The sequence below is a fragment of the Sinocyclocheilus grahami genome, unplaced genomic scaffold (genome assembly GCF_001515645.1).
Source record: "Sinocyclocheilus grahami isolate Dianchi unplaced genomic scaffold, SAMN03320097.WGS_v1.1 scaffold2118.1, whole genome shotgun sequence".
Classification (NCBI taxonomy): Eukaryota; Metazoa; Chordata; class Actinopteri; order Cypriniformes; family Cyprinidae; genus Sinocyclocheilus; species Sinocyclocheilus grahami.
In genome coordinates, this window is record NW_015507297.1 from 26,970 (window position 1) to 39,718 (window position 12,749).

The 12,749-nt window shown below is 39.6% G+C and overlaps 1 protein-coding gene across 1 annotated transcript; it reads right to left on the bottom strand.

Moving 5' to 3' along the window:
• Nucleotides 1-1,482: 1,482 nt before the first annotated feature.
• Nucleotides 1,483-10,925, bottom strand: LOC107574115 (uncharacterized). The gene is made up of 8 exons (XM_016260584.1): nucleotides 10,811-10,925; nucleotides 10,642-10,728; nucleotides 10,427-10,486; nucleotides 10,030-10,098; nucleotides 9,490-9,552; nucleotides 9,141-9,200; nucleotides 8,970-8,983; nucleotides 1,483-1,650 (listed from the first exon to the last, which is right to left on the bottom strand). Exons 1-8 carry the CDS (start codon nucleotides 10,923-10,925, stop codon nucleotides 1,483-1,485), a joined length of 636 nt encoding a protein of 211 aa, XP_016116070.1.
• Between the last annotated feature and the right edge of the window lie 1,824 nt (nucleotides 10,926-12,749).

The window sequence follows — 12,749 nt, forward strand, 5'->3', positions numbered from 1 at the left end:
CTGCTTCCGGGACACAGACTGGAACATGTTTAAAGAGGCAGCCACCTACCATGACCACACAGACCTGCAAGAGTACACTGAAACAGCGACTGCTTACATCAAAAAGTGCATTGATGATGTGACAGTCACCAAGAACATCACCACACGTGCCAACCAGAAGCCATGGATGACAGCAGAGGTTCGTGGGCTGCTAAAGACCCGAGATGATGCATTCAGATCGGGAGACAAAGCATTCCTCAAAACAGACAGAGCCAACCTGTCCCGTGGCATTAAGAAAGCAAAACGGTTGTATGCACAAAAAAATCAATAATCACTTTGCTGACAGCAAGGACACACGGAGTCTGTGGCAAGCTATTCAGACCATAACAGACTACAAGCCCCTGCCACAGGCCTGTGATGACAACACATCCCTCCCAGATGCACTCAATGAGTTTTATGCACAGTTTGAAATGCAGAATGGCAAACCTGCACAAAAACTTACCACACCTCCCAACGACCAGGTGCTCTGTCTGTCTCCAGTCAATGTAAGGAAGACCCTATCTAGGGTTAACCCACGCAAGGCTGCAGGTCCTGACAACATACCAGGCCGGGTACTGAGAGACTGTGCTGAACAGCTGACAGATGTCTTAACAGACATTTTTAACATCTCACTAAGCCAAGCAGTTGTCCCCACGTCTCAAGTCCACCACCATCATACCAGTACCAAAGATGTCACCTGTGTCCTGCCTGAATGACTATCATCCCATAGCACTGACCCCAATCATGATGAATCATGACGCTTTAAGAGGTTAATCATGTACCATATCAAATCCAATCTCCAACACACTTGACCCGCTCCAGTTTGCATACCGTCCAAACCGCTCCACGGACGATGCCATTTCCTCCACCCTCCACCTGGCTCTTACCCACTTAGAAAACAAAGACTCATGTTAGAATGCTGTTCATCGACTTCAGCTCAGCATTCAACACAATAATCCCACAACAGCTCATCAACAAACTAAACCTACTGGGCCTAAATACCTCCCTCTGTAATTGGATCCTGTACTTTCTAACCGGAAGACCTCAGTCAGTCCATGTCTGCCACAACACCTCCAGCACTACCACACTGAGCACAGGTGCCTCACAAGGCTGTGTGCTCAGCCCGCTGCTCTTCACGCTGCTGACCCACTGCCAAGTTGCACTGCCAAGTTCAGCTTCAACCACATCATCAAGTTACCTGATGACACAACTGTGGTAGGTCTCATCAGTAACAATGATGAAACACCCTACAGATAGGAAGTGGCACAACTGGTTGAATGGTGTAGTGCAAACAACCTGTCCCTCAATGCGAGTAAGACAAAAGAGGTTGTGATGGACTTCAGGAGAAACTCTGTTGACCACCTCCCACTGACCATCGACAGCTCGACTGTGGAGAGAGTCAGCAGCACTAAATTCCTTGGCGTGCACATAACAGAAGACCTCATTTGAACCACCAACACTACATCACTCTCCAAGAAAGCGCAACATCGGCTCCACTTCCTGCGCCGACTTAAAAGAGCAAATCTCCCTCCATCCATCCTTAGCACATTCTACAGGGGAACCATTGAGAGTGTGCTGACTAGCTGCATCACTGTCTGGTACGAGAACTGCAATGCTGCTGACCGCAAGACCCTACAGCAGACAGTGAACACAGCTGCAAAGATCATCTGTGCCCCTCTCCCCTCAATTCTGGACATTTTCCTTGCACGATGCTCCAGTAAAGCTACCAGTATCGTGAAAGACCCCACCCATCCCTCCCACAGTCTCTTCCAGCTCTTGCCATCAGGAAGATGGTACCGGAGCATCAGGGCCCACTCTGCAAGACTGCTCAACAGCGTTTCCCCCCAGGCTGTGAGAGCCCTTAATTCCAATCACCTCACCCCCCTCTGAAACCTCATCCACAACCCTACCTCCTGAAATCAGGATCCTCTCTCCCCCCATCCCACCACACCATATGCACCACATGAAAACTGTTGAAAACCTCAAGAACATTGTGCAATTCTGAGTATGCTACACACAGGTGAGTGGGCTGGATAAACCACCTGTAGAAAAACACACTCTTTCCTCTCTATATGCACCAGACACTTTCTTATAAACACTCCATGTTTCAAGGAAAAAATAGTGCAATTCTGAGTGTGCTACACACAGGTGAGTGGGCTGGACAAACCACCTGTAGAAAAACACACTCTTTTCTCTCTATATGCATCAGACACCTTATAAACACTCCATGTTACAAGGACTTAATAAGATAACACAAATATTTACTTGTGAATGCACGACAAATCATACTGCACTTCTTGCTTCTTAACCTTAAATACCTCTTTTGCACAATATCATGCACAGCTATTATGTAAAGTACTTGTTTAGTCTGTCTTAGGTTATGTGTATGTATAGTCAACTATTTATAGTATATGTGTAGTTAGATTACCGCTTCAGATAGTTAGCTATGTAGGTCTAAAAATTATTCTTACATCTAGTGTTGTATGTTTATATTTATGTTTATTTATGTAGCACCGTGGTCCTGCGAGACACGACATTTCGTTCCACTGTATGTCCACACATGTAGCAGAATGACAATAAAGCTCAACTTGAACTTGAATTTGATTATCCGTGGATCAGGAGACCTTGGCTGGTGTGACTGAGTGGAGGCGGGGCTAATTTGCGTATTCATAGATCCACGTATAGTAAATGAGACAAGGGTGTAGAGTTACATTCAAGCTATTTTAAGGCATGAGAAAATTATTTTCACAAAAAACATTTAAATGTCGTTTTGATGATCAAAGATGAGTTTTAAGGGACAAAATCTTTGACTACATGGGGACTTTAAGCCTTTGCACTCAGTCGAGCTGAAGTTTCTGTCAATGAAAACTCTGCTCCTGCTTGCATTGGCCTCCATCAAGAGGGTAGGGGACCTGCACGCATTTTCGGTCGATGAATCAAGCCTAGAGTTTGGGCCGGCTGACTCCCAGGTAATCCTGAGGCTCCGGCCCAGCTATGTGCACAAGGTTCCTTTTACTCCCCTCAGGGATCAGGTGGTGAACCTGCAAGTGCTGCCCCCGGAAGAGGCAGACCCAGCCCTAGCTTTGCTCTGTCCCGTCTGAGCCTTGAGATAGTATGTGGACCGGACACAAAGCTTCAGGACCTCAGATCAGCTCTTTGTCTGTTACGGGGCCGGCAGAAGGGGAATGCCGTCTCTAAGCAGAGGAGGGCCCACTGGATAGTGGATGCCATCGCCCTGGCTTAACAGGCACAGGGTGTGCCCTGCCCTGCTCCAGAGTGTCCGTACTGTAGACCCTGTTGAGATCCTCCATCCCCTCGGCAGCCAGACATGGCGGAATGTCTGGCGCCAGGCCCTCCCTCAATGAATCCGTAAGAAACCGGTAGTGGGCTTGGTTCCATATGTAGTGACCTAAGTGGATCCCATATGTGTAAATTCCATGGTATAGCTCAGAGCCCGTGTTTCCCCGGCAGACTTCTCTGCCATTCCTCAAGAGGGTTACAACCACCACTAATTCTTCCATATGTACCTAAATGGTTATTCAAATGCGTAAGTGCTTCCGAAACTTTTTTCGGGAAGGTTGGGGCTTCCGCAACGTTCCTGTATCAAGTAGAACAGGTACTTTTCCCAGTGTGCTACAACAACAGTGACTGGTCTTCCTTTTGCGAGCCCCGGCCTACACCAAAAAGGGGGAACAGGAGGCTCGCATAGGACATTGGAAGGGAAGCATCCATGGCACTTTGGTAGGGATCCCTATTCGGTCGGTCACCAATGTGACATCGAGAGTGACCGACTGAAAGGGAACGTCTCGGTTACGTATGTAACCCTCATTCCCTGAAGGAGGGAACGGAGACATGCCGTCCCGTCGCCACAGCTGCTGTACTACCGCTGAGTGGCTGGGTCCCCGGCTCGGCTTCTCAGCGAAAACCTAAGTATGCGTTGCACCTGCTGCATAGTTATACTCGTGCTGTGATCAGCGGCAGCTGGATGCAATCATCACATGCCTCGTTTAGTTACACTCGAAGTAGATTGGTCTCTCTAAGCGAGATCCCAATTCATTGTTCAATACCGACATGACGTCTCCATTCCCTCCTTCAGGGAATGAGGGTTACATACGTTACCAAGACATTTCACATCATATCATAAGAGCCAAGTAATTAAAACTACAAAACTGCAGTTTATTTTAGTCAATTTCCAGCAGGAATCATTAAGAGCAGAAGGATAAGTTTATAAGTATGTTCACAGTGAGCATTTTAAAATGTACTGTTGTAAATAAACTTGCAAAATATATTCGCTCCTCTATGGCTTAGTTGCAAAATTTCTGTTTTCAAAATACGTTTGACCATGTAAATGTATTAAATGTACATATAACTTCCAATTTATTAATACAAGACTGGTTAAATATTAGTTTCACATCATAATATCATAAGCGGGAGGTCATAAAATCAAATCAGACCTTTCTACAATAAAGTAACATTAGACATGCCCTCTCCTAATTGAGTATTAATTCAAAAGTATTGTTTGATTTAATTAATCATGTATTGCTGTTGCACTGACAATCATGGCAAAACTCTATCCTTGGTATGGCAAATGACTACTCTTTGATTTTGGATGCTATTTTCATTTGTCAGGAGTCTGGGTGGGTGAATCCAACCAAAATATGCCAGCTCATATTTCACCCCAAAATAAAAAAAGAATGCAAAAATATTTTGCCATTATATTTTATTTTATAAACCATTAAGTAAGTTTGTTTGTTTGTTTATTTAGCATTATGACATTATTTTCATCATAATTACACATAGTCACAATATGGTAATGTAATCTGAATATGTCCAGACATTATACTTGTATTGCCATAATGTAGTAATATAGTATTTTTACTGCTGTAAAATAATAATAATAATTTTGACTTTAGTAAGTTGTATGCATGTATGCATTTATCTATGTATATATGAATATATAATATCACACAGTGTACCAATGGCGGTAGAGTGGAACAGTAGAGTGTCTCAACATGAATTAAATGCAACAAATGATGATGGATCCTTAAAATATTTTGAGACACTAAATAATTTATAACAAATGGAACGAAATTGATATTATTAGTTCACAAATTCAAACCTGAGTGTGGAAGAATGTGTGTGTGTTCTTTGTCCATCTCCTGCGGTTCAAATTAAAAGTGAAAGTTCTCTGCTGTCCTTTATATGGACATGTGTAAACTATGCTTCCTTGAAATCACATGACATACCATCTCCTGCGGTTCAAATTAAAAGTGAAAGTTCTCTGCTGTCCTTTATATGGACATGTGTAAACTATGCTTCCTTGAAATCACATGACATACCATCTCCTGCGGTTCAAATTAAAAGTGAAAGTTCTCTGCTGTCCTTTATATGGACATGTGTAAACTATGCTTCCTTGAAATCACATGACATACCATCTCCTGCGGTTCAAATTAAAAGTGAAAGTTCTCTGCTGTCCTTTATATGGACATGTGTAAACTATGCTTCCTTGAAATCACATGACATACCATCTCCTGCGGTTCAAATTAAAAGTGAAAGTTCTCTGCTGTCCTTTATATGGACATGTGTAAACTATGCTTCCTTGAAATCACATGACATACCATAAGTGAAAGTATACATAAAGTCCAAGTGAACTGGATGTTGAAATGTTCAATCAATCAATCAAAACTTTATATAAAATTTATATAAAAACACAGAAATGGACCAAAGTGCTGTACAGAAAAATAAAACTCATACAAGACAAAATACAACTAAAACACATTAAGATACCATAGAAAGCTAAAATAAATAACCAAATATCAACATCAGGTGTCAAAAGCCAAGGAGAAAAGATGTTATTTAAGAGACGATTTAAATAAAGACAATGAAGAGGCCTGTCTAATGGACAGAGGCAAATCATTCCACAATTTAGGAGCTGCCACAGCAAAAGCACGGTCCCCTCTAAGCTTACGCTTTGTTTTGGGCACATTTAGGAACAGCTGATCAGCTGACCTGAGAGAACAGGTGGGCATGTAAAAGGGTGTTGCAGCTCAGAAATCTAGGGTGGGGCAAGACCATTTAAGGATTTAAAAAATTAAAATTGAATCCTAAAACGTATGGGCAGCCATGGGCAGTGCATTTTCATATTTACGTGTTCCAGTTAAAAGATGCGCTACAGCATTTTGCACCATCTGCAAACGAGCAACAGAAGCCCACTAACCCATAACAGTACATTACAGTAATCCAGCCGAGTGGTAACAAAGGCATGGATTACTGTCTCAAAGTGTTGCCTCGTAAGATATGGCTTTATTTTGGCCAGCTGCCTCAATTGGAAATAACTCAATTTAACTACTGCCCTGATCTGACTGTTAGTGATGGTTGGCTTGATGTACTGAGACAAGGCACCCAAATCAACCAGAGGGGTCCCAGTGGTCCCACCAAAAACCATCACTTCTGTCTTGTTTTCATTGAAACTTAACCCTTATGCGGTCTTCAGGGTCTTTTTGACCCGAAAATGACGTTTGCTAAAATAAATAAAAAAAGTTATCTTTGTCCAAATGGCATAAGACTTTGTACGGTGGTCAACACTTTCTAGACCTATAAATGAAAAAAAAAAAAATAGGAATGATATCTTGATTTTATGTTGGTGTGAAAAAAACGTCACACTCATGGTCTTGACCCCGCTTAGAAAATGGACAAAATTCATCCTCAAAATCAGAAACAACGCAGAACACACATAGACAGAAATGAAGTGGCACACTTCCAACAATGCAAAAAATATCCACAATGCAAAATGATCATGCTCACACGTGCGCGCACACACACACACACACACACACACACAGGGGAAAACATTTGTGAGACTAAAAAAAACTGCTCTTATAAATTGTCAAATAAAAGAATCCAAAGTGCAGAACCACCACAAAAAATAAATTGGTGACACTGACACACTGACAATGTACACACACACACACACACACACACACACACACTCCTTTAGTGATTGTTGTTGTGTTATAAATGTTTCTCTTCTTGTCTTCAGATGCCTGTTCTTTCACATTGGATCCAAACACAATAAACACTCAACTCTGGCTGTTTGAGGAGAACAGAAAGGTGATACATGTGAAATAGTCGTATCATTCGTATCCTGATCATCCAGAGAGATTTGATCATGTGTGTCAGGTGTTGTGTAGAGAGAGTGTGTGTGGACTCTCTTACTGGGAGATTGAGTGGAGTGGGATGTTTGGTGTGTTTATATCAGTGTCATATAAGAGCATCAGCAGGAAGAGAGACGGTGATGAGTGTGCGTTTGGATATAATGATCAGTCCTGGAGTTTTATCTGCTCTCATCACAGATACTCATTCAGACACAATAACATAGTGACTGATTTTGCACCGTGCCGGATCTCCGGCGTGCAGTGTTTGGCTGCGTGAAACAAATATATAATAATCCTACATTTAAAAAAAACCTTGATATCACTTTCGAGTTCATGAGTTCGCCCACCAATGGTATGAGAGGAGCACAGCTTTCACTCTCAACCAAACTAACATTAATAGCCAATCAGAATTGTTTGCTCTTGTAAATACGAGACGTGCATAATAGTATCCAACTGCAGAGTCCCAGCCCTGATGAATTAAGTGAGACGTGTTGAAAAAGCTGCGACCCAACAAACACATTTACGTTGTGTCAACGTCGCTGCCACGTTCCATTTTTACGGTGGCAACGTTGCTGTCTACGTGCTCCCGACATTGTAGCAACGTTGAATTGTAAGACGCGAAAGGGCTGTAGCAACATTGTTACGCGACATTCAGCAACTGCGAGACGACGTTCCGACCACATTTATTTTTATGCCAGATTATAAAGATTACCTTTTCTGCATCTTATTTTATTTTTTGTGGCGAATCTCTTAATAATCAAACACAAGATAACTATGTAATACTTTTTCAAATACTGTTAATCATTAATTGTTCTTTTTAACGTAAAACCTGCTATGAAACTTTAAAGAGGAAAAATGCCATACAAGTTCATATAATCCAACTTTATTAAAACATTGCATACATGTCTATTGCATACACTACCAAAACATACATTTAAAAAAAAAAGTACGTTATATGAATTATAAAAAAAGGTATTTGAAAACGTTTGTTGAACAAAAGAAAAGCAGCTGAGACAGTCAGCAGGTCACCGGCTGATGAGGCGGACCTGGAGAACACGGCGGACAGGGGAGCGCAGACGGGAAGGTCGGACTCGGCAGACATCAACAGTCCAATAAAGATAAACAAATCCAGAGGAAAAGGCAAGCGCAGAAACCAGTCGGCAGGCACAAGTCAAAACCAGGCAGACAATCCGGGGACAGAGAATGATGTGCAGCAGGCAGGTAAAGAAAAGACTTACACTGCTTTCACTGACTAACTTAAATGCATTTGGTAAAAACAAAGAAATTTTGATTTTGATGGCTGCAATACACTTCCAAAAAGTTGAGACAGGCAAAGTAAACATGACAGAATATAGAATATCCTAATTAAACTGTTTTGAAACAGTTCACAGGCAGGTCATTTGGTAATAGGTGAGGGTATCATGTTTGGGTATAAAAGGAGCATCTTAGTCTTTGCAAGCAAAGCTGGATCATGGCTTATCACAAATTTCTAAATTTGTTTACATTTACAAAATACAATTAATCTGGTCAGTAAACACATTGTAAATCTTTTCTTTGTACTTGTAGGAATTCTGCAGCAAGACCTCTTAACTAAACAGATTTTAAATGTTCACAGACTTGATTTTGATTTTATTGCATTTTACAAAATGTCCCCATTTCAGATTGGATTTGTACATCTGGGATGGCAGGAGGTTGAGTAAATAATGTGAAAATATTTTTTTTTTGGATGGAGTACCCAATTTAACATTACTTACAATTTTGTCTTTGGGTATCTGTCCAGCTTCCATTGTCACTGGCTGTACAGGCTGATTCTAGGCAAAAAGTTTAAATTTGTATGCAAAAAAATAATAATTTATTCATCAGGCCTCACAATAGCACTTTATAAATTTTGAGGTTTTCAAAATGGACTTTAAGCCACTAGTGCTCTATCATGATCAAATTTTGCATCAAAGATAAAAAGTAACATACCATGTTGGTGTTGATCCACACTTGAATTATGTTCATGACTCCATTCTTGCATTCTTGGTGCTACAAAAGAGACATTATTGTGATTATCTCTTATAAACATTTAACTTATATTTGCATATGCAAGTACATTTATTTTAAGTTTGATAAGACAAATGCTGCTTTCACACATTAAACACGGTAACTGCTGTAAAATTGCCAGATTGCCATTTCCAGTAATTGTACCATATCTGCGGTTCACACAAGCAACACATTTTCTTTTCTTCTTTTTACCATTTTACAATTTTCAATAAAATATATATAAATAAATAACAGCAAGAAAGAAAGAAAGAAAGACGTGGGAAAACATTACCTAAATGTTGTGGCATCATTGACTGAGTGGTATGTACAGCTGATCTGTAGCCCCCTGGCATCTCTGGATCAATGACATATTAATAAATTACATCAGCACTAAAATACTGATACATTTTGTGATGTTTATCATTATCATCAGTTATGTCCATCAGAAGGTTTGACTGATTCAAAACAGACTTTTTAATTTGTTCAAGCAAGCATCAAAACAGTAATTTACAAATAATAACTTCTTATTCAGGACAATTGTCAGAACTGATATACTGATATTTTTCAAAAAGATCCTCTACACATGATGGCAAAATGGTAAAATGCTCATCATTTTCCAGAAAAAGTTGTCTGTATCTTGCCTTTGATTTGACAAAACAGACTTTTTAATTTGTTCAAGCAAGCATCAAAACAGTAACTTACAAATAATAACTTCTTATTCAGGACAATTGTCAGAACTGATATACTGATATTTTTCAAAAAGATCCTCTACACATGATGGCAAAATGGTAAAATGCTCATCATTTTCCAGAAAAAGTTGTCTGTATCTTGCCTTCGATTTGATGTACCATAACCCTATGTCCTTCACTCTGGCCATCCCAGTTTGGGGTATTGCAGAAATCTAAAAATATATTTATATTTAATTTATGTTAGTACAACTACATGTTTAATGAATATTCTGTACTGGCTATCAGATAAAACTTTTACATGGCTAGTAGATGGCATTCAGATTATGCCTTTGTAGTGGAAATTGTATGCCATTCAAACTAATAAACAAACAATACCTAAATGTTGTGGCCTCATTGAATGGGTGCTGTTGGTATGGATAGCTGCTCTGTAGCCTGGCATGTTTGGATCATTGAGATATTAATAAATTACAGGGCTGCAATCATTTTTGATATATGGTGTATTGTGTAAAACTGCTAATCTTAATTATTATTTATACTTACCACAAAATCCAGCTCTTGGCAAGCTGTCAAGACCCCCACATGTCTGTGATGGCTCAGGTGCTTAAAAAAGAAAGATTCATATCATTGTAATAATACCTTTGTTATAAACAAATAACTGTAATTTAATAACTGTAAATAAATTTACTGTAAAAAAATATATCTATTTTTGGTGTGGCCCAATGGTTTACAAATTTAAAAATACAATTTTCTTGTACTTTTGGATGAGTTCCTTCTTGGTTCCATTGTTCTCGGTGGAGAGGGAAGGGTTGGTATTTTTGCTGGTGGCCTGGTGTTGATATTACCTAAAACAATTGTATTAAATTTAAGTTTTTATCATTTAATTACTTTATAAACCAAACAAGAAATGTGAATTCATATACATACTGTCTTCAATATCTGTGATATCACTATCTGACTCTAAAAGGTGTAAAGGTGGTCTCTTCAGCCTGGTTGGCCTTTTCTCAGTGATGGAGGCGTCTGGCTTGGTGTTTTTCACCATTGCTTTGGCTGGTGCACCACATACAATACACCTTAGCTTGACTCCAATGATCCTCCCATCAAATTTAAGACCACTTTCTAGTAATTGTTTTATTTCTGTAACAGCATCCTCAAGAAATGTAAGATCTGAGGGTCTTTGAGATCCCAGTGTCAGTGTTACAGGAAATACAATCACTGGTTCAAGATGAATGGAACACAACACAGGCCACATTGACAATGATGAACTTTTGAAGAGTGGAAGTCCATCAACATTTAAAGAAATCTCCAGAGAATGTATTCTGGAAGTCACCTCACAAGGATATCTTTTCAACACTTTCTCAATTTCTTCAGACAATAAGAGATGAATATACTGCATGCTAGATTTATTCTGAATATCAACTGCTCGCACGGTCTTCAAAAGTGTGCGTGCTGTAGCAGGCAATGTGTCATGTCCTTGTGAACGCAGGACTTTTAGGAGGTCATCTAAAGCACATTGTCGAATTTGGTGTTTGTTGGCCCAGGCAATGAGGTCTTCTCTCAAAGAATTTGTTTCACGATCCTCCTCAGAGAGTAACAAATATGTGTCACAATCTGAAGAGAACTCAGAGCTTTCATCTGTGCTAAATGTGTCCTCTTGGTTTAAGGATATATTTCCACTCTCTCTTAAAGAACAAGCTGTGCTACACTCTGAAACTGATCTTGCAGAGGATGAACAATGTTGTAAGGGTTCTTGAAGTACAGGACTAGCGCAAATATCACTATATTTGTTTTTGGCGACAATTAGAAAGAATCTTGTTGGCTGCTCTCCAGCGTCTCATATATTCTCTCCTGCCAACTTGTCTTTTGTTTTCCATTCTTAAAGATAAGACATTAATGGAATTTTAATAGACCCATGTCATTGTTTAATAGAAAAGACTTAAGACTTAATGTAATCTTACCTCAATGTGAAAACAGCCTGTTGAGCAAAGAAAAAGATACAATAACAGAATAATTGATTTATTCCAACACTAGAAAAGATGTTACACTTAAACCTCCTGAGACCAATCAAAATACTAATTTAGACTAGGCAGATTTTGTTGTTACATTATGTGCATAATGTGACCTGATACACAGGCCTGGATTCACCATTGTCAGCACCACAAACCAATTACTTTTGTAATAATGAATGTTTTTTTTATGTGTGAGGTTACAAATATTTGTTTCTTTCACACGCATTTCCCAAAAAAACAGGAAACAAATGCCGTACACACATATAGTGTGCCAATTTTAATCGGCATGTAAGACTCATTCTCTGCGTGTGTGAGAGAGAAACGCAGAGCGCTTTCCTCAGCCAATAATGCGCTCACTGCTCTATATAGACAGAGAGAAACTTAATCGTTCAGTCGGAGAGTTCAAATGTAGGCAAGTGAAAATGTATGTGCGCTGAAATTTCTTTTACACGTTTAACAAAAACACTGGCGAGTTAAATTTTACAATTTATTGGCCAAGGGCTAAACATAGATATTATTTGTCACCTAGATTGAACATTAACTTGCGAGTATGCGCAGTCGCTGTCTGTTGTGCTGAAATGTCAAATCACTTATAGCTTCATTATGGCTTATAACTTTTGGCGTAATGTTAAAACACTTTACACATTTACATGACCAGAATATGTTAAACTCTTTTTCCTAAATATGTAACTATATCTGAATACTGAAAGAACTATAGTTAGCAGTAGTCTACACCAAACCCAATCGCAAACTAACACTCGGTATGTGAATTATCAGCTATTCTGTCCATTCAGTTTATTAACAGAACTAACAGAACAAATAAATCTCACATTGGACACGAAAATTGTAGGTTTTGT